The 23,707-nt window shown below is 31.1% G+C and overlaps 1 protein-coding gene across 3 annotated transcripts in view; it reads right to left on the bottom strand.

Annotated features, from left to right (window-relative positions):
- LOC145254688 (uncharacterized) overlaps window positions 1-23,707 on the bottom strand; it is a 211,898-nt gene that overhangs the window by 114,004 nt on the left and 74,187 nt on the right. For all 3 annotated transcript variants that reach the window (XM_080113348.1, XM_080113347.1, XM_080113346.1), the window contains exons 13-15: window positions 20,357-20,575; window positions 16,666-16,750; window positions 1,694-1,783 (exon numbers count right to left, since the gene is read on the bottom strand). In XM_080113348.1, the coding sequence (XP_079969474.1) occupies window positions 1,694-1,783; window positions 16,666-16,750; window positions 20,357-20,575 (394 nt within the window). The remainder of the gene's footprint in view (window positions 1-1,693; window positions 1,784-16,665; window positions 16,751-20,356; window positions 20,576-23,707) is intronic.

Raw genomic sequence — 23,707 nt, 5'->3', positions numbered from 1 at the left:
TGCGAGTTTGTCTCTGATGTATCGTTATTTTCATGGAAAGTGTTCAACTGAGCTTCAATCTATGGTCCCCCCTCGCCAAACTTTCACAAGAAACACTCGTCTAGCTGTAAACACTATCAATAATTTCCCCCACTCTTTATCTGTGCCTAAACCTAAACGTAGATTCCATGAACAAAGCTTCTTTCTTAGAACTGCACGCCTGTGGAATTGTCTTCCGTTTTCCTGCTTTCCGGCTGACTACAATATGGTTTTGTTCAAGTCTAAAGTAAATAAGTTCTTGATGAGCCGTTCCATATAAGTTATTAAATTTACCAAATTTTCATTACTAATGATTACTATATTGACCAACTTCTACTGTACACTCTTTAACCCTTATCCTTGAGTGGCCTCTGGGCCTTGATAATGTGGTGATGCCTTTGTAAAAAAAAAAAAAAAAAAAAAAAAAATTTAAGCCTTATCCTTGAGTGGTCTTGGGCCTTGATCAGTTGTGACTCCTTTATAAAAAAAAATTTATAGGTTTTCGAGTTGGACTAGAAGCTTACCAAGCATAAAAAGATGCAACAGAAAAAACTTGGAGATTATAATTAGTCGAAATGTCGTGATAATAAAAATCAAGATGAAAATAGTAGTTGAATTATTGAAATTTTCTTTTTAAAGAATCACCACTTATCAAGACCCGGAGGCCACTCGAGGATAAGGGTTAATGGGTATACATTAGTCAATGTGATTATAGCGTTTTTAACATAGGTATTGGATTTTTGCAAATTGGATTACATAGTGGTACTGTTCACCAAGAACTTGTTTACAGTGGACTTGAAGACAATCAGATTGTAGTCTCCTGAGAAGCAGGCCAATGGAAGAGTGTTCCACAGGCGTGCAGTTCTAAGAAAGAAGCTCTGTTCATGGAATCTACGTTTAGGTCTAGGCACAGATAAAGAGTGGGGGGAATTATTGATAGTGATGTCAGGTAGACGAGGGAAACTATTGGTGGTGGTTCTAGCTAGATGAGTGCTTTTCGTGAAAGTTTGTCGAGAGAGGACCATAGACTGAAAATCGAGCACCTGCTATGGAAATTATGATAAAGCAGAGACAGGCTCACAACGTCTCTTCTGTGGGAAAGAGGTTGCAGGGAAGAGAAAAGGGCATCCCCCCACTAAGCTACGAAGTCTGTGTTGAACTCTGTCAAGGCAGGATAAGCAGATTCTAGCAGCTCCAGCCCAGATGTGGCAACAGTACTCCATCGTTGGCCGTACCTGGCTTTTATATAGGTAGAGAATTGCATCAGCAGTGAGATATCTACTGTAGCAGTAGAAGGATCCTACCATTTTCCCAGCGACCTTGGCAATAGATTTGATATACGTGTTCAATTTCAGATCGGGAGTAAAGGTCAGGCCCAGAAGCTTGTCAAAACATGGCGCCTCCCCAAGATGAGAGCCATTCATTTCAATTGATGCCAGATGGAGATCAGAGCGTTGATGATGTAAAGATAGAAGCTTGGTTTTAGATGCGTTAAAAGTAACCAGCCACGTCTTCCGCCATTGTACCACGTGCTCAAGATCAGAGAAGAGAGAATCAGAGAGAACTTGGTCATAGATGGTGGTGTTGTCAGCATAAATATCTACGAATGATGTAAGGATGTGATTTGGAAGATCATTGATGTAAATATAATTTTTATTCTTACAAAAAAAATTACCTTGAGTTGAAGATGGCGTTGTTGCTGCTGGAATCACAGGTTTTAACATGCTACCAAATGCAGAGGTCACTGAACTTTTAATGCGCTGTACTGCAAAATATATAAAAATACATACATATATATATATATATATATATATATATATATATATATATATATATATATATATTATTTTTATTTATTTTAATTTTTATAGGAGGTAGCATAATGGGGAGTAAAAGAGAGGAGGGACAGAAAAAAATACAATAAAAACTAAAAGAATATACAAAACTATATATCTATAAAAGTGAAAGTGTCTGTGTGTCTGTGTGTGTACATTTCCCTACGCAATAACTCTGTCAATTTTTAGTCTACAGACTCGAAATTTGATTTACAAGGTACGGAGATTTGGGAAAATGTGTGTAATCTGTTTTCGGCCAGAAATTTGGCTGTTAAAGAGTCAAAGTTCAACGATTTGACCTTTGAGAACTCTACCATACGTCTCTAACAATTTTGGGTCTAAACACTTGAAAGTTTAGATATAGGTTCCTTGGACATGGATCTAACTTAATAACTGGATTTGAGCCCAAAACAAGAAATGTTAAGGGGTATTAATAGGGGTCAAATTTTAAAAAATTTACCGCTTTTTTTTTTTTTTTTTTTGCTCAACATACACCGCCAAACACCCGGGCAACGCTGGGCTGAAATTCTATGAGAAAGAGAAATATTTTTTTTTAATTTTTAAAAAAAAATGTTTAATTTCTGTAAAACTTCAAAAAACTGTTTCAAATTTCAGAACTTTCTCAGAAAAAAAGTTTTTTAATTAAAAACAACTTTCAATAATAAACTGTAAATTAAAAAATATGAATAAAAAATATCAAGAAAAAATATTAATTTAAAAAATATCTATAAAAAATATCAATAAAAAAATATAAATTAAATAAATATAAATTAAAAAATAAAAAATAAATATATAAAAAAATATAAATTTAAAAAATATCAATAAAAAATATAAATTAAACAAATATAAATTAAAAAATATAAATAAAAATATTAAAAAATATAAATTTAAAAAATATAAATAAAAAATATAAATTAAACAAATATAAATTAAAAAATATAAATTAAAAAATTTCAAAAAATATATATATAAATTAAAAAAAATATAAATAATAAAATTTCAAAAAAAAATATATCAATTAAAAATTATAAATTAAAAAATAAAAAATATATAAATTAAAAAAATATAAATAAAGCAGAACAAATTAAAAACAAAACAGAAAAAGAAAAATAACAACGTTAAAAAGTAAATCAACACTTTGGAAGAAGATGCAGTATGGAAGAGAAAGGCGCATCACTAGGTGTCAGAATTTGAAGGAGAATTTTTGACACCTTTAACACAAAACTGCAAATAAAATATAAAAAAACCCGTAATTTCTTTTTTTTAAAGTGGATTGCTTAATTTCTTAAGGAATATACTTCCAAAAAAACTATTAAAGTTTTTAAAAAAATAATAGAAATATTTTTTTTTTAAGTGTTTACAAAGTGCATGCACATGCTCATGCAGCCATTTTTTTCTACATAATAAAATGAATTGAATTTTACGAGTTAAATTTTTTTTCAATTTTTTTAATTTAAAAATCTATCTATAATTTTTCTATTGGTTCAATTTTTAAGATATTTTCAGGTTTAATGTGAAATTTTATGCTCTTTCCAATAAACCGAATATAATATTCTAGACAAACGTTTTTTTTTTAATTCGCCCACCCCCCATTTTGAAATGTCTATTGAAAAGAAAATAATTTTCTCACCTAAGGTTTATATATCACAAATTGAAGATAAAAGATCAATAAATAATCTAATTCAAAACAAAAACAAAAGAATAGTTATGTGCAAATTTACCTGTAAAGTCCAAAGTTTAAAACCTTTTTTTAAAAAAAAAAAACATTGATATTTTTTTTAAAGTAAAACCTCATATTTTGAAGATATTGTCCCATAAAATTTTTTCTATTTCATTCAGTGTTATTTCTTTTTAGATTAAAAAAAAAATATTCATTACATAAAAAAGAAATAAAATATTTGTAATTTTTTAAGATGGAATTTGTCAGCGTTTTTTTTTTTTAAGTACACTTTGATGAGTGAAATGTGATAATTTTTCAAAATATGGTGACCCATAATTGACTAATTTGATTGTTGACACCAAACACATGTCAGAAATTCAAATGGGAGATAAGACACATATCAGCACTTCAAATGTTTGTTTCTTTATATAATTACTACTGGGAAATATATTTCGTCTAATGTGTTGTTTTTACGTTTTTTTAAATAATTAATTATGGCAGTTTTCGGCATCTGTATTTCTCAACTGGAAGAAAGAGAGATAACTCCGTTTGTGAACCTTTTATATGACAATTTAAAATCGCGGTATTTTTGAATCGTTGCTTAAAAAATTGTTTTATTAAAAAAGTACATGGAGTATAAAATACAAATATGGACAAATTCTTAACAATGAAGAATGGAAGTACCCACTGATTAGTATTTTTTATAGGTAAGTGATTTTTTGGAATTTATATATATTTTTATATTCGAAGTAAGTTAAAATTTGTTGATTTTCTTGACATCTTATTTTAAGAAAACCGATTTAAAAAAATATTGCATATTTTTCTATTAAACGTTTTATTATTTTAAAATTGGTCTTTGCTCCTTTTATTGAAAAATAAATTCGGGTTTAAATTACATTTTTCAAGTAGTTATAAGCTTCGAAAGACAGTGAGTCTAATTATTCAAATTTTTTATCACTCATTTTTAATGGCGACACCTGACACTGCTAGGGCATCACCTATTAGGTTTCATAGCCAGTTTTGAACTCTATCAAGGCAGGATAGGACGTACAACTCGGCGCAGTTATAATATATATATATATATATATATATATATATATATATATATATATATATATATATATATAAAAGTGAAAATGTCTGTCTATATGTGTGTGTCTGTGTGTGCACATTTCTCTACCAAACTATTCTGTCAATTTTCGGTCTACAGATTAGAGATTTGATATAAGGGCTATGGAGATTTGGGAAAAAAATTTTAATCGTTTTTTTGACCAGAAATTTGGCTGTCAAGAGGTCAAAGTTCAATGATTTGACCTTTAAAAATTCTACCAAACTCCTCTGCCAATTTGGGGCCTAACCACTTGAAATTTGAGATGTAGGTTACTTGGACATGGATCAAATTTTTTAATTTGATTTGAGCCCAACACAATAAATGTTAAGGGGTCAAAACTTTTTAAAAATTGACCTCTGCGGTCTCTACTAAATTACTCAGCCAATTTTTGGTCTAAACATTTGAAATTTAAGTAAAGTGTATATGTGGCAAGCTTTTTAATCAGTTTTTGGGCGAAAATTTGGCTGCCAAGAGATCAAAGTTGAAAGAGTTGACTTTTGCAGACACTACCAAACTCCTCCGACAATTTTGGGTCTAAACACTTTAAATTTTAGATGTAGGTTACCTGGACATGAGTCAAACTTTTAATGTATGTATATATATACAGGGTGGGCCAAAATAAGGGTCCTATTTTTAAAAATTCAAAAATTCATGTAAGTTTTAAGAAGTGTTTTTCGGCCAAAATTTGTTTTGTTTATTTCAAAAAAATCTCGGAAGGGTCAGTCTACACACACATAAAGTTTGGTGAGTTTAACTTTTATTTTGTGGAAGTTATTCAAATTTAAAGATAGAACCCTTATTTTGGCCCACCCTATATATATATATATATATATATATATATATATATATATATATATATATATATATATATATATATATATATATATATATATTAGTTTGTTTATTATACAAACATTATTGGTTACATATGTGCATGCATGTTTCTGTGGAATCCAAATTTAAGGATAACACCTCATCAAACCCAAAACCAATCTATACAACCATTATATACATAAAGTTTGGAGAACCCGACGCTTTCAGTAGTACACAAACTTTATCACATCACCTGACGAGGACTTTTGGTCTTTACCGACCACTTGTCGGAAACATTAGCATGTTCAATGTAGTGACTATCTAATATTTGTCCGTATAAATAAAAATAACATATTTTGCTCTTTTTATTGAGCACTCTTAATAACTTCGTTTTAATTTGCAAGTTTTCTCTCTTGAATACCTTTAACTTGATTATATATATATATATATATATATATATATATATATATATATATATATATATATATATATATATATATATATAAATTTAATATTCAAATTGCTTGCTCAATTTACATGATTGTTGGAATATGACATTTTTGTTTTGTGATTGGTACGTACATCATAAAGATTTTTATGTTTTCTTTATGTAGGTTGAATTCTGGACAAGCTCTAGAAAAGATGCAGAGTCAATTTTATCTGAAATGTGGGCAAAATCTGGTCAAAGCAGACAAGATATTACAGCAATCACTATGCTACGATTGAACGTTTGTTAGTTTACAAAATATGAAGTTTATAAAAGAACAAGAAAACAATTTGATAGAAAGACGTGCAGTTATTAGACAATCGGACGACAAGAAAAAAAAGACACTTGTTTAAAGGTACAACTTTTTTGGTTTTCAGTTGAGACATTTGAAGAGTGCATAGCAGGGGCAGACAAATCTAATTTCACGACTGAATCAAAAAAAACTTTTTTTTTCTAACAAAGCCAAATTGCTCAACTTTTTGAATGCATGTTTTTTTTTTGTTGAGAAAGTTTGTTTTTTTTTTTTAATAAATATTATAAATTTATGATAAACATATAAGAAACTTTTAATAAAACATGAACCAAGTTTTGGAGCACATTTCTTGAATTAAAATAAATATAAGAAATGTGTCACAAAGATTTTTGTGTTTTCTTTAAAGTTATGAACAGTACATAGACATAGGGCTCAAGCAAAGCCAGGCTGAACTGCTAGTACGCATTAAATTTGGCTGTATTTCAGCAATAACGCATTGAATGTTGTCTTCCAAGTGGTCTATTGTGTCTAGTTTATCAGCATAGACATGAGACTTACATATCTTTGAAGACAATAATCTAATAGGGGTCAATCACAAGAACAAGGTAAGCCAGTTGACAGCGTGTTTGTATGTCTGCTAAAAACTTTTGTCATCCGCATCTGACTGGGTTAAAACCGATACCATCTAAAAGAGGAATGCCTCGGATACATAATATGCGAAAATTAGAAAAAAGATTAATTCTATGGCGGTCAACTGGAAGGGGGGGGTCCTTTTTCGCGTTGCTTTTTCCGCAAATCACACACGTGTATCAAACTAAAACTACATTTAAAAAGTTTATTTTGCAACGTTATGATGTCGTAAGCTCTCGTAGCCATGTGGACGAACGCGTTCATCAATAAGTTTTTGCGTTCTTCCCCTTTTTCGCATTTCGAGTCCGAACACAGCGGTTCATCTTCTTTTTTTTTTTTTCCTGTGCGGACAATTTTGATTGAAAGAAAAGTTGTTTTGATTTATTTTTTATTGGGGGGGGGGGGGAAGGCGCGGAGTTTTCTGTCAGTGCACGGGCAACAAATAGTGCTCAATATCCGGAGAATAACTTGTCTTTGTACCCCTTCTACCAAAACACCTGGTGGGTAGGTTGTTACATATTTCTTGGGGGGCAGAGGATTACATTTTTGTGTTTGTATCCGTTTTTAAGTATCATTTTTTTTCTTAAATTGTTGTGGGGGGGGGGGTAACGATGGAGTTGACATATAATAATGAAAAACTGCTTAATATCCTTAGCATAGCACGTGCTTCACCACCAAACTTCATGTGGATCCGGGCTACACCGGGTATCCATGCTAGTATGGATATAAAATGGAGCCAAGTATGCTTTACTTATTTTTGAAGAAAATCATTGATTGTTTTGTTTTACAGAATATCAACACTTCAGTTCATTTAATATTGAATCCATTAATTCAGAAAAAATTTTATGCTTCTTTAGATCTTCAAATATTTATTCATTGTGTTTGTTTTGATTGTTTTGTAGAGGAAAATTGTTGTTTTTTTTTTACTTTGCAGAACATGATTGAGTTTTGCAAACTAGAAAGAAGAAAATAACATCAATATTTAGTGCATTTCAAGTCAGGAAGCCATTATGCGTATTTCTTGGTTGTTTTATGGCATACCAACCCTTTTCAGGTTATTTAAATCTTCAAATATTTATTCATTGTGTTTGGTTTGGTTGTTTTATAGAGGAACATTGTTGCTTGCTTTTGACTTTGCAGAACATGAAGCAAGGAAACACCAATTACATCAAGTATTGTTGGGGTATCGACATTGTCCACGATGGAGTTGACATATAATAATGAAAAAGTGCTCAATATCCTTTGAATAGCATGTGCGTTCAAACAGAACTTCATGTGGACCCGGGAAACGCCAGGTATCCATGCTAGTATGGACATAAAATACATATCTTATATATGATGCATTCGGTGGAAGAATGACGTAAGCACCACTTGGTACTTTTCACAAAAAAGAAGTTAAATGTTTCGAGCATAATAATTTGGCTCGTTGTAATTTCCTATTTTCCAGAATGATTTGAATATCAACACAACCTTCTCTAGTCCACCTATTTTTACGAGACATTTCTTTCTCTTGCAAGAACATGCTTATCGAAGCCTGCACTTTCCTACAATGCATTTTGAAAAACTACTGACATATTCTTCTCTGCTATTTTGCTTCAGTTTTGTTGTTTCTCTTTCCCACTGGTCAACCTTACTTGTTCTCTTTCTTCCAGTCTAATTCGAAGGGGCTTACAAAATTAAATATTTTAGAATGAACAACAATGATGTTAGTGTTTGTTGATTTGTAAGTCTGGAAAAATCAAAACAAATCGAACATAGTTAGGTAGAGAATTTAAAAGAAAATCTATGTATCCACATTTCAACAGACAAATATCAAATATTCAAACACTTATTTTCATATAAATACTTTCAATATATTCAAACACTTATTTTCATATAAATACTTTCAAATATTCAAACACTTATTTTCATATAAATACTTTCAAATATTCAAACACTTATTTTCATATAAATACTTTCAAATATTCAAACACTTATTTTCATATAAATACTTTCAAATATTCAAACACTTATTTTCATATAAATACTTTCAGCAATGATTTTTTGGTGATTAGATTTTCCTCTATATTTTACGTATTTTGTGACAAAAATCAGAAACCGCGACGGGATAGGAACTCTGAAGATCCAAACTGCATTCTCAGCAATTACTGCCTTCCATGGTTGTTGTCATCTCACAACGTTTTGGCCATGTAAGCCTCTGACCAGCTTTGGGTAAGACGACAACAACTATGAATGGCAGTAATTGCTGAGAATGCAGTTAGGAGATTCGGAGTTCCTATCCCGTCGCGGTTATCTCCTGATGGAGGCCAGAAGAATAGTTGGCCGAAACGTTATGAAACAACAACTAAGAAAGATGAGGATAATAGTCCGCAATAAATAAATTAATAAATAATACTCATCTCAATAAGGAATTCCAATTAAATAATATAAAAATCGCAAAATTTCAACTTTTGACGCTTACATTGTTCTTCCAATGAACACGTCATATAATGTATATATTGATAATTCTAATCTATTATATATATATATATATATATATATATATATATATATATATATATTTAGAGGAGATGGTAATTAATAAAAACTTAAGAAAGTGCTCAATACTGTTGTAGAGCAAATATGCGTTTTATTTTTTATTACAATCTATAGTCACCCCTGGCCTGACTGTCATAAAAAAACACTCGTTTAGCTGAAACTACTATCAATAATTTCCCCCACTCTTTACCTATGCCTAAACCTAAACATAGATTCGACGAACAAAGCTTCTTTCTTAGAACTACACACTTATTGAACTCTGTTCCGTTTTCCTGCTTTCCAGCTGACTACAAAATGGTCGTCTTCAAGTCCAATGTGAACAAGTTCTTGATGAACTGTTCCCTTAAGTAATCCAATTTACTAAATCCCCACTACTAACAATTACCATGACATTTTCCCAGTGACTATTGTACTCATTAACTTTTATCCTCGAGTGTCCTCCGGGCCTTGATAAGTGGTGATTCCTTTGTAAAAAAAAATTGACTCATCATTTCTTAAAAATCTAAAATGTGCCTAATTGCATGTCTTTGTATTTCTTTTAATTTTTGTTTTGTTTTTTGTTTTTTCAAAAAATAAGTCAAGAAATATACACACGTTGTTGGATTTTATAATTATGCTAGCATGGGTGCCCGGCGTTGCCCGAGTGTTTGGAGGTGTATGTTGAGCAAAAAAAAAAAAACGGTCAATTTTTTTAACTTTGACCCCTATTATGACCTCTTAACATTTATTGTTTTGGGCTCAAATCCAGTTATTAAGTTAGATCCATGTCCAAGGAATCTATATCTAAAATTTCAAGTGTTTAGACCCAAAATTGTCAGAGGAGTTTGGTAGAGTTCTCAAAGGTCAAATCGTTGAACTTTGACCCCTTAATTGCCAAATTTCTGGCCGAAAAACCAATCACATCGATTTTCCCAAATCTTGTATATCAAATTTTGAATCTGTAGACTTAAAATTGATAGAGTTATTGCGTAGGGAAATGTATACAGACAGACACACTGACACACAGACACTTTCACTTTTATAGATATATAGATTTTGTTTTTGTACTAAAGATTCATTGCTTATCAAGGTTTGAAAGCCACTTGAGGGTAATAGTCAATTGGTTGATCAGACAGAGAGTGAAACAACACCGTGATTATTAATGACAACAGGTGAGACTAGGCAGAATTTGATTACTTAAGAGAATTGCTTGACAAGAATTTGTTAATATTTGACTTGAAAATGACCATGTTGTAATTAATCAGCTGGGAAGCAATTCTATAAAATTGTATTCCATATTTTGTGTATATGAACTGACACTATTTTTGCCAAGATATGTATAAATAGTGTGAAAAACATTTAAATTCTTCCAAATTTAAGTTCAGCAAAATTTAAATTCAGCAAAATTTAAATTCAGCAAATCTAAATTATTTTTGTGAGGCAAGTTGATCATGAATTGGTGCCGTAATATTTATTTCAAAAGGTTTGGGTTTTTCAAGCGAAAATCTGATGTTACAGAGTGCAGACAGATGTGTGGAAGCTATACATGATTTTTCTTTCTTTTTTTTTTTTTTTTTTTCTTTTTGGTGGCAAAAAAGAAGAAAAGTAACAGTGCCCAAATGATAAAAAAATTTAAGATTTTTACAGATTAAGACAATTTCCATAGGTTGTGATCTGCGCTAACCAGACACTGGTCAAGAACAGATTGATTTAAGATTTTTCAAATTTAATAGAATCTGAATGTTTTACAAAACTTTCTATCACAATAAACACTCGTCTAGCTACAACCACTATCAACAATTCCTTCCACTCTGTGCCTAAATGAAAATTCCACAAAGCTTTTTTTCCTAGAACTGCCTGCATGTGGAACTCTGTACTGCAGGCCTGCTTTCCAGTTAATTACAACGTGGTTGTCTTTAAGTCCAAAGTAAACAAGCTCTTGTTGAGCTGATCGCGTAACAAATAAAATTTTACCTAATTTCTACCATTTAACGAACGTTATGCTGTTGTCTCACTGACTGTAACAGATTGTGTATATTAGCGTGCGTACAAATACCGAGCCATGTGCAAAATGACGTCATAGTAAGGAAAAAAGAAAGTTATAAAAAAGAGAGCAAGTTAGAAAAGACAATCACGTGGGTGACGTCATAGCCGTAAGGTATCGTATTGTTCAGGTATCGTATTGTGAAGGTATATTATTGTTCAGGTATAGTATTGTTAAGGTACTGTATTGTTAAGGTATCATATTGTTCAGGTATGGTGTTGTTCAGGTATAGTATTGTTCGGGTATAGTATTGTTACGGTATAGTATTGTTAAGGTATCGTATTGTTCAGGTATGGTGTTGTTCAGGTATAGTATTGTAAAGGTATCGTATTGTTCAGGTATCATATTGTTCAGGTATAGTATTGTTCAGGTATAGTATTGTTAAGGTATAGTATTGTATAGGTATAGAATTGTTCAAGAATCGTATTGTTCAGGTATAGTATTGTTAAGGTATAGTATTGCTTAGGTATAGTATTGTTCAGGTATAGTATTGTTTAGGTATAGTATTGTATAGGTATAGAATTGTTCAGGTATAGTATTGTTCAAGTATAGTATTGTTCAGGTATAGTATTGTTCAGGTATAGTATTTTATAGGTATAGAATTGTTCAGGTATAGTATTGTTTAGGTATATTATTGTTTAGGTATAGTATTGTTTAGGTATAGTATTGTATAGGTATAGTATTGTTCAGGTATCGTATTGTTCAGGTATAGTATTGTTCAGGTATAGTATTATTCAGGTATAGTATTGTTTAGGCATCGTGTTGTTCAGGTATAGTATTGTTAAGGTATAGCATTGTTTAGGTATAGTATTGTTCAGGTATCATATTGTTCAGGTATAGTATTGTTCAGGTATAATATTGTTCAGGTATTGTATTATTCAGGTATAGTATTGTTCAGGTATCGTATTGTGAAGGTATATTATTGTTCAGGTATAGTATTGTTTAGGTATATTATTGTTCAGGTATAGTATTGTTCAGGTATCATATTGTTCAAGTATCGTATTGTTCAGGTATAGTATTGTTCAGTCATCGTATTGTTATGGTATCATATTGTTCAGGTATCGTATTGTTCAGGTATAGTATTATTAAGATATGGTATTGTTCATGTATCGTATTGTGCAGGTATATTATTGTTCAGGTATAGTATTGTTCAGGCATTGTATTGTTCAGGTATAGTATTTTCAGTTATCCTATTGTTCAGGTATAGTATGGTCAGGTATAGTATTGTTCAAGTGTATTATTTTTCAGGTATAGTATTGTTAAGGTATAGTATTGTTTATGTATCGTATTGTTAATGTATAGTATTATTCAGGTATAGTATTGTTAACGTATCGTATTGTTAATGTATCATATTGTTTAGGTATAGTATTATTCAGGTATAGTATTGTAAAGGTATAGTATTGTTCAGTTATGGTATTTTTCAGATATAGTATTGTTCAGGTACAGTATTGTTCAAGTATAGTATTGTTCAGGTATGGTATTGTTTAGTTATAGTATTGTTAACGTATAGTAGTGTTCAGGTATAGTATTGTTCAGATATATTATTTTTCAGGTATACTATTGTTCAGGTATATTATTGTTCAAGTATAGTATTGTTCAGGTATTGTATTATTCAGGTATAGTATTGTTCAGGTATTGTATTGTTCAGGTATATTATTGTTCAGGTATAGTATTGTTCAGATATGGTATTGTTCAGGTATAGTATTGCTCATGTATTGTATTGTTAACTTATCATATTGTTCAAGTATAGTATTGTTCAGGTATAGTATTGTTAAGGTATAGTATTGTTGAGGTATCGTATTGTTCAGGTATAGTATTGTTCAGGTATAGTATTTATCAGGTATCATATTGTTAACCTATCATATTGTTAATGTATCGTATTGTTCATGTACAGTATTGTTTAGGTATATTATTGTTAAGATATAGTATTGTTCAGGTATCGTATTGTTCAAGTATTGTATTTTCAGGTATATTATTGTTCAGGTATAGTATTGTTTAGGTATCGTATTGTTCAGGTATCGTATTGTTCAGGTATTGTATTTTCAGGTATATTATTGTTCAGGTATATTATTGTTAAGATATAGTATTGTTCAGATATCGTATTCTTCAGGTATAGTATTGTTCAGGTATCGTATTGTTGACGTATTGTATTGTTAAGGTATCGTATGGTTCAAGTATAGTATTGTTCAGGTATCGTAATGTTCAGGTATATTATTGTTAAGATATAGTATTGTTCAGATATCGTATTCTTCAGGTATAGTATTGTTCAGGTATCGTATTGTTAACGTATTGTATTGTTAAGGTATCGTATGGTTCAAGTATATTATTGTTCAGGTATCGTAATGTTCAGGTATATTATTGTTCAGGTATCGTAATGTTCAGGTATATTATTGTTCAGGTATCCTTTTCTTCAGGTACAGTATTGTTCAAGTATAGTATTGTTCAAGTATGGCATTGTTCCAGTATAGTATTGGATCTAAGTGCATCATAGGTTCACTAATTGATATCACAATTATATGATTGATTTTGTGCTATGAAACAGATACTGTCAAGAATTGTATAAATTAACTGATTTAAGGGAATAACTATAAGATTGTCAACATCATGAATTTTGTAATATAAATTTTTATTATTTATTATATATATATATATATATATACATATATATATATATATATATATATATATACAGTTGTGCGCAAAAATATTCGATCCCTGTCTAAATTTTCTTTTTTCGTTGAATCTATACTTCAAAAATATTCATAACGCCTTTTAACAGCTAATTATGAATAAATTGTATATTTTTCAACAATAAATGAGGAAAAGTAATTCGATATTAATAATATATATAAATTTATTTACAAAAAATATAAATATGGATGTTGCAAAAATATTCGACCCCTTTAATTTAAAGTTTAAATAAAAGCGTCATTAAGTTTATTATTTTAGTCTGACCTTGTATTTATTTCCTATAAATAATATTTCTGACTCTACTGAATCTAAAATCAGTTCAAATTGAACTTCAATGCCATATTGAATGATTGAATAATTGTTTCAAGTAAAAAAAATTCTTTTTCAACGTCAACAAATCTGCAATTATGACAAAGAACAAAGAGTACTCTGAAGACATTAAAAGAAAGTAATCGATGCCTACTAGTCTGGAGAAGGTTATAAAAAAATTTCCAAACGTTTTTCTATACCACGGTCGACTATTATGTCCATTATCAAAAAATGGAAAGTAAAAGGGATTGTATCAAGTCTTCCAAGATCAGGTCGTCCAAGAAAAATTACGACACGTGGGGCTAGGAAAATTGTTAGACAAGTTTCAATAGACTCTAAATCTAACCTAAAGGACGTGCAGAACGATTTGAAGAATGCTGGCTCAGATGTACACTTGTCAACTATTCGTAGGGCATTAAATCGTGCCGGATTGCATGGACGTATTGCCAGAAGGAAGCCCTTACTTTCCAAAGCTCATCAAAAGGCTCGATTAAATTTTGCAAAAAAGTTCCTAGAAATGCCTATTGATTACTGGAATAATATAATTCGGTCAGACGAAACGAAAGTGGAACTATTTGGACGCAACCAGCAACGCTATGTTTGGCGAAAAGAAAATACTGCTTATAATGTGAAGAATACCGTTCCAACCGTAAAGCATGGAGGTAGATCAATCATGGTGTGGGGCTGTTTCAGTATAAATGGAACTGGAAGATTAACCATAATCGATGGAAGAATGGATTCAGTAAAATATCAGTCCATACTGAAAGAAAATCTTATTCCGTCTGCGAACCAGTTGGGGCATAGGAGGAGGTATACCTTTCAACAGAACAACGATCCTAAACACACTTCAAAGAGCACTAAGGCATGGTTAAAGAATAATAAGGTGAAAGTTCTAGAATGGCCTTCCCAGTCTCCAGACCTAAATCCGATTGAGCACTTATGGCATGATTTAAAAATTGCGGTACATAAAAGAAAACCATCTAATTTGATTGAATTAAAACAGTACTGTCAAGAAGAGTGGCTTAAAATTCCAGTGAACAGATGTAGAAGTCTCGTTAGATGTTATAGGAAACGTTTACTTGCAGTAATCAAGGTCAAAGGAGCTTCAACCAAGTATTAATGAAAAGGGTTCGAATACTTTTGCAACATCCATATTTTTATTTTTGTAAATAAATTTATTTTTATTATCAAGAACTAATTACTTTTTTATTATGTTTTGTTGAAAACTATACGGTTTATTCGAACTTCAATCAAATTAGATGTTGCGAGTTTGTCTCTGATGTATCGTTATTTTCATGGAAAGTGTTCAACTGAGCTTCAATCTTTGGTCCCCCCTCGCCAAACTTTCACAAGAAACACTCGTCTAGCTGTAAACACTATCAATAATTTCCCCCACTCTTTATCTGTGGCTAAACCTAAACGTAGATTCCATGAACAAAGCTTCTTTCTTAGAACTGCACGCCTGTGGAATTGTCTTCCGTTTTCCTGCTTTCCGGCTGACTACAATATGGTTGTGTTCAAGTCTAAAGTAAATAAGTTCTTGATGAGCCGTTCCATATAAGTTATTAAATTTACCAAATTTTCATTACTAATGATTACTATATTGACCAATTTCTACTGTACACTCTTTAACCCTTATCCTTGAGTGGCCTCTGGGCCTTGATAATGTGGTGATGCCTTTGTAAAAAAAAAAAAAAAAAAAAAAAAAAAAAACTTAGTTGTTAAAGAAGGTTTTAAAGATTATTGAAGTATCCATTCAAAGAAATAAGACAATTTTGGTAGGGGTCGAATACTTTTGCGCACAACTATATATATATATATATATATATATATATATATATATATATATATATATATATATATATAATAAAAATTACAATAAGTTTACCAAGGTAATCAAAATGGTAAACTTAAAATATATTATAAATATTAAAGAGTTAATATTTACAAGTAAAATAAACTCAGCCAGATGTAAAAGCTCAATAAAACCGAAAAGGAAATAGAGCTTATAATATGAACAAATGATTAATAAAACATGTTAAAAGACATCTTGAAAAAGAGTTAAAAACATATTTAATTTTAAAAAAAGGAAACACAAGATAAGTGGCTAGTCCTTCGCAACTCCGCGGATTAAGGACTATCCACTTATCTTGTGTTTCCTTTTTTTTAAATTAAATATGTTTTTAACTCTTTTTCAAGATGTCTTTTAACATGTTTTATTAATCATTTGTTCATATATATATATTTATATATATATATATATTATAAGATTTAAAATTTGTTTAAAAGTAGTTTACCTGTTGATGAATTTTGGTCTTGGCATTGATTGTCGATATTTACATTTGGAACTTTTGGTAAATTCTTCAATTCATTTGAAAATGCCTGAAAAAATCATAATAAAATATTCCAGTAAATTTTAATTAAATATTATAATAGGGGACCAAGAAACTACCTTTATTAAATTTTATAAGAGGTGACAAAAAACAATTTTTATTAAATATTATAAGAGTGGACCAAAAAAAGAACTTTGATTTAATACAGTAATAGGAAACCAAAAAACAACTTTGATTAAATATTACAAATGGGGACCAAAAATTAATTTTTATTCCATATTATAATAGGAGACCAAAAACAACTTTGATTAAATATTATAATAGGGGGCCAAAAACACATTTGATAAAATATTATAATAGGGAACCAAAAAACAACTGTGATTTAATAGAATAATAGTGTACCAAAAAAACTTGGATTACATATTTTAATATGAGACCAAAAAACAACTTCGATTCAATATTGTAATAGGGGACCTAGAAACAACTTTAATTACATATAATAATAGGGAACAAAAAAAAAACTTTCATAAATAATAATAATAGGGAACAAAAAAAAACTTTCATAAATAATAATAATAGGGAACAAAAAAAAACTTTCATAAATAATTATAATAGGGGACAAAAAAAAACTTTCATAAATAATTATAATAGGGGACAAAAAAAACTTTCATAAATAATTATAATAGGGAACAAAAAAAACTTTCATAAATAATTATAATAGGGAACAAAAAAAAACTTTCATAAATAATTATAATAGGGGACTAAAACAAAACTTTAAATCAATATAATATTAAGGGACCAAAAACAACCTCTGATGAAATATTATTATAGGAAAGACAAAAACAACATAGATTAAATATTATAATAAAGGACCAAAAACAACTATGATTCAATAGTAAAAAAAATAGGACTGAGAAACAACTTTGATTAAATATTATAATAGGGGACCAAAAAAAGTATGATTCAATATTATAATAGAAGTCAAAGAAGCAACTTTGATTTAATATAATAACAGGAGACCAAAAAACAACTTTGATTATATTATCTAATATGGGACCAAAAAACAACTTAGATTAAATATTATAATAGGGGATATATATATATATAACAACCATGATTAAATATTTTAATAGGGAACCAAAAAACAACTTCAATCAAATTTAATAATAGAGGCCAAAAAGCAACTTTGATTAAATATTCTAATAGGGGACCAAGTAAAACTTTGATCAAATATTATAATAGAGGACAAAAAAATAACTTTGATTAAATTTTATAATAGGGGGGAAAAAACTTTGTATTAAATATTATAATAGAGGACTAAAAAGAACTATTATTCAATATTAAAATAATGGACTAAAAAACAACCTTGATTCAATATTATAATATGGGATCAAAAAACAACTTTGATTACATATTATAAGAGGGGATCAAAAAACAACTTTCATTTCATGTTATAACAGGGGACCAAGAAAGTACTTTGATTAAATATTATAATAGGAAACGAAAAAACAACTTTGATTAAATTTTATAAGAGGGGACCAAAAAAACAACTTTGATTAAATATAATAGGAGGCCAAAAAACAACATTGATTAAATATTATAATAGGGCACAAAAAACAACTTTGATTAATACAATAATAGGGGACCAAGAAACATCTTTGATTAAATATAATGATAGGGTACAAAAAACAACTTTAATTAAGTATTATAAATGGGGACAAGAATTATTTTTGATTCCATATTGTAATAAGAGACCAAAAAACAATTTTGATTAAATATTATAATAGGGGACCTAAACACATTTCATGAAATATTATAATAAGCAACGAAAAAGCAACATTGATTTAATATAATAACAGGGGACCAAAAACAACTTTGATTACATTATCTAATAGGGGACCAAGAAACAACTTTAATTAAATATCTTAATATTGGAAAAAAACAACTTTGATTAAATATTTTAATCGGGGACCAAAAACAACTTTGATTAATATTATAATAGGGAACCAAAAAACAACTTTTTTAAAATGTTATATGGGACGAAGAAACAACTTTGATTAATATTATTATAGAGAAGCAAAAAGCAATTTTTATTAAATATTATAATAGAAAAAATATTATAATAGAGGGGAAAATTATAATAGGGATTTCGAACACAAAACAACAACTCCTGTAATACTTTATGTTTGCCAATAAACTATAATTCACATAGAATTCAACATTTCAATGAAATCAATTAGTCATCACTATTGTCATCATCATTATTTAGTGCAAGAAAATTAGATTCTTTGAATTTCGTTATGTGATTTGTGACAAGATGTAAAAATGGGAAAATGAATGAAAGATGTAATTGATGATGATGATGTGCAAATGCCGATGATGATGATTATTATGTTGATGACAATGATGACGTTGATGCTTATGATAATGATGACGATGATGATGATGTTGATGATGACATTGATGTTGATGGTGATGATGATGATGATTATAATGATGATGACGGCAATGGTGATAATGAATGAAAGATGTAATTGATGATGATGTGCAAATGCCAATGGCGATGATGATTCTGTTGATGACAATGATGACGTTGATAATGACAACACTGATGATATTGTTTATGATTATGATAATGATGACAATAATTATGATGTTGATAATGATGAAATTGATGATGATGACAATGATGACAACGACAATAATGATGATGATGGTAGTGATGGTAGTGGCAATGATGATGATGATAATGGTAATATGATGAGTATGATGATGATGATGACGACGACGATGATGCTTGCAATGATGATAATGACAATTATGATGATGGCAATGATGATGGCAATAAATACAATGATGGTGATGATAATGATAGTTGGTAATAGTGATGAAGATGATGATGATGATGACAGTTATGGTGGCAACGATGATGATGATGACGACGGTGACGATGATAATAATGATGACGGTGATGGTGGCAATGATGATGATGATGATAATGGCAATGGCAATGATCATGATAATGTTGTTGATGATGATGATGAGGGTGACAACGACAATTATGATGGTGACAGCAATGGTAGTGACAATGATGACGATGATGATGGCAATATGATGATGATGATGATGATGATGCCAATGGTGATAATGATAATGTTAGTAATATTTGTGATGACAATGATGACGATGACGGTGATCGTGGCAATGATGATGATAATGATGATGATAATGATGATGATAGTGATGATGATAATTAAAATTATGATGAAAATGATAATGGTAATATTGATGATGATTATGATGATGATGACAGTGGTGACGATAATAATGATCACGGTGATGATGGCAATGATGATGATGATGACAATGATGATGATCGCAATGATGATGACAATGATGATGACGATGATGTGTGTAATAGTGATGATGATTATGATGATGATGGCGGTGACGACGATAATGATGACGACTACGATGATGGTGGCAATGATGATGATGATGATGATGATGATGATGATGATGTTCGTAATATTGATGATGATGATGATGATGATGATGATGATGATGATGATGATGATGATGACATGCTTTTAATAATAAAAATAAATAGAAATTACAAAAATGATTTCCATCAAAGAATTAACTTAAACATTACCGTTAAGACAGGATCATCTCTTGGATAAACAATGATATCAACTTCCTTCAGTGATGAAGATGGATCTGACAGATGCTGTTGGGCGGCAGACAGCATTTCCTTGGCAACATCTACAGGTGGATATGACAGTTGTCCCGTACCAAGACTTGGGAAAGAAATGCTGGAAACACTATACACTTCAGCTGATTGTAGACATTTTTTCATATATCTCTTAATAATCTGGGTTAAAAAAAGAAAAGAAACATCTTTTTACCATAAAAAAAGAAATTGTTATTAACTTTAAATATGCACGAGATAGTATCAGGAAATAAACTTTGAACTAGTGACAGTAGATAGAGTAAGGCTTGTATCAGATTTTTAAATTTTGAGCTTGTATAAGAAAGTAAACTTTGAACTAATAAAGACAAATTCATTTTGAGCTGCTGGTAGGTAAATACACTGAGCTAGTGTAAGAAAATACACTTTGAGCTGAAATCAGCAAATAGCTTTGAGCTGGTCAGGACCAATACACATTGAGCTAATGTACACGTATACACTTTGAGCTGATTTTACCAAATATGCTTTGAGCTCTGCTTATAGCAAATACACTTTAAGCTAATATGTGATATTAAGTACTGAGGGGAGGGGGACAATAGACAGATAGTAAGTGTCTTACAATGTCCAATGAAATGGGAAATAGCAAACAATGAATCTGTCGGTATTTTTATATCAAGCCTTTTAGATGTGAAAATGACAATAGAAACCTGCAGAACCAATGACACTTGACAGGGGTATCAATAGGGTTAGGGTTAGGGTTAGGGGAGGGAAGGGCAGCTTCTGAGTAGCCTGGGTGGGGAAACTTCAGATAGCAATGCTGAGAAGAATAGTGACGTTTGCAGCAGATGGGAGTTGGGACTTGATAGCGAGTAGCGTTGGACAACGGATGGACAGTTTTTAGAGCTAACAACAAAATAGAGATTGAGATGAGCTGACGACTGACACAAAGCCTAGCCTTGACGGAACGCAAATGAGACACACACACACTCTCAGGTCCAGTCGTCAAATATGTGTGAAGTATTGGCATTGTGTTTTTCCAGTTTTTTTTAACTTTTACTTTGTGGACCCAACGTGTTTTCCCATCAACATTTGCCAGCAAGGAAATGACGAGCCAGCAATGGGAAGAATAGTTGATGAAAATCCATGGCACACAATAACTTTGACCTAATTTCATCAATTCTGTTTTGAGCTGGTCACAGCGAATACACTTGGAGTCAAATACACTTTGGAACGATTTTAGCAAATACCCTTTGAGCTAGTCATAGCGAATGTACTCAAATGCACTTGGAGTTTATGTACAAAAAAAATTCTGATTAAAAATAGAAAACTCCACATGAGTTTAGTTTAAGCAAACAGATGAAATTTCCATTAGAATTCAAGTTAAAATTAAAACTGTGTGCACAGGAAGTTGTATTCTGGAAGATGGTCCCATGTAAAATTAAAACTGTGTGCACAGGAAGTTGTATTCTGGAAGATGGTCCCATGTTAAATTAAAACTGTGTGCACAGGAAGTTGTATTCTGGAAGATGGTCCCATGTAAAATTAAAACTGTGTGCACAGGAAGTTGTATTCTGGAAGATGGTCCCATGTAAAATTAAAACTGTGTGCACAGGAAGTTGTATTCTGGAAGATGGTCCCATGTAAAATTAAAACTGTGTGCACAGGAAGTTGTATTCTGGAAGATGGTCCCATGTAAAATTAAAACTGTGTGCACAGGAAGTTGTATTCTGGAAGATGGTCCCATGTAAAATTAAAACTGTGTGCACAGGAAGTTGTATTCTGGAAGATGGTCCCATGTAAAATTAAAACTGTGTGCACAGGAAGTTGTATTCTGGAAGATGGTCCCATGTAAAATTAAAACTGTGTGCACAGGAAGTTGTATTCTGGAAGATGGTCCCATGTAAAATTAAAACTGTGTGCACAGGAAGTTGTATTCTGGAAGATGGTCCCATGTAAAATTAAAACTGTGTGCACAGGAAGTTGTATTCTGGAAGATGGTCCCATGTAAAATTAAAACTGTGTGCACAGGAAGTTGTATTCTGGAAGATGGTCCCATGTAAAATTAAAACTGTGTGCACAGGAAGTTGTATTCTGGAAGATGGTCCCATGTAAAATTAAAACTGCGTGCACAGGAAGTTGTATTCTGGAAGATGGTCCCATGTAAAATTAAAACTGTGTGCACAGGAAGTTGTATTCTGGAAGATGGTCCCATGTAAAATTAAAACTGTGTGCACAGGAAGTTGTATTCTGGAAGATGGTCCCATGTAAAATTAAAACTGCGTGCACAGGAAGTTGTATTCTGGAAGATGGTCCCATGTAAAATTAAAACTGTGTGCACAGGAAGTTGTATTCTGGAAGATGGTCCCATGTAAAATTAAAACTGTGTGCACAGGAAGTTGTATTCTGGAAGATGGTCCCATGTAAAATTAAAATTGTGTGCACAGGAAGTTGTATTCTGGAAGATGGTCCCATGTAAAATTAAAACTGTGTGCACAGGAAGTTGTATTCTGGAAGATGGTCCCATGTAAAATTAAAACTGTGTGCACAGGAAGTTGTATTCTGGAAGATGGTCCCATGTAAAATTAAAACTGTGTGCACAGGAAGTTGTATTCTGGAAGATGGTCCCATGTAAAATTAAAACTGTGTGCACAGGAAGTTGTATTCTGGAAGATGGTCCCATGTAAAATTAAAACTGCGTGCACAGGAAGTTGTATTCTGGAAGATGGTCCCATGTAAAATTAAAACTGTGTGCACAGGAAGTTGTATTCTGGAAGATGGTCCCATGTAAAATTAAAACTGTGTGCACAGGAAGTTGTATTCTGGAAGATGGTCCCATGTTAAATTAAAACTGTGTGCACAGGAAGTTGTATTCTGGAAGATGGTCCCATGTAAAATTAAAACTGTGTGCACAGGAAGTTGTATTCTGGAAGATGGTCCCATGTAAAATTAAAACTGTGTGCACAGGAAGTTGTATTCTGGAAGATGGTCCCATGTAAAATTAAAACTGTGTGCACAGGAAGTTGTATTCTGGAAGATGGTCCCATGTAAAATTAAAACTGTGTGCACAGGAAGTTGTATTCTGGAAGATGGTCCCATGTAAAATTAAAACTGTGTGCACAGGAAGTTGTATTCTGGAAGATGGTCCCATGTAAAATTAAAACTGCGTGCACAGGAAGTTGTATTCTGGAAGATGGTCCCATGTAAAATTAAAACTGTGTGCACAGGAAGTTGTATTCTGGAAGATGGTCCCATGTAAAATTAAAACTGTGTGCACAGGAAGTTGTATTCTGGAAGATGGTCCCATGTAAAATTAAA

Source organism: Euprymna scolopes, chromosome 30 (genome assembly GCF_053919585.1).
Source record: "Euprymna scolopes isolate OS-2025 chromosome 30, ASM5391958v1, whole genome shotgun sequence".
Classification (NCBI taxonomy): Eukaryota; Metazoa; Mollusca; class Cephalopoda; order Sepiida; family Sepiolidae; genus Euprymna; species Euprymna scolopes.
This window is presented reverse-complemented; position numbering and strand designations above follow the sequence as displayed.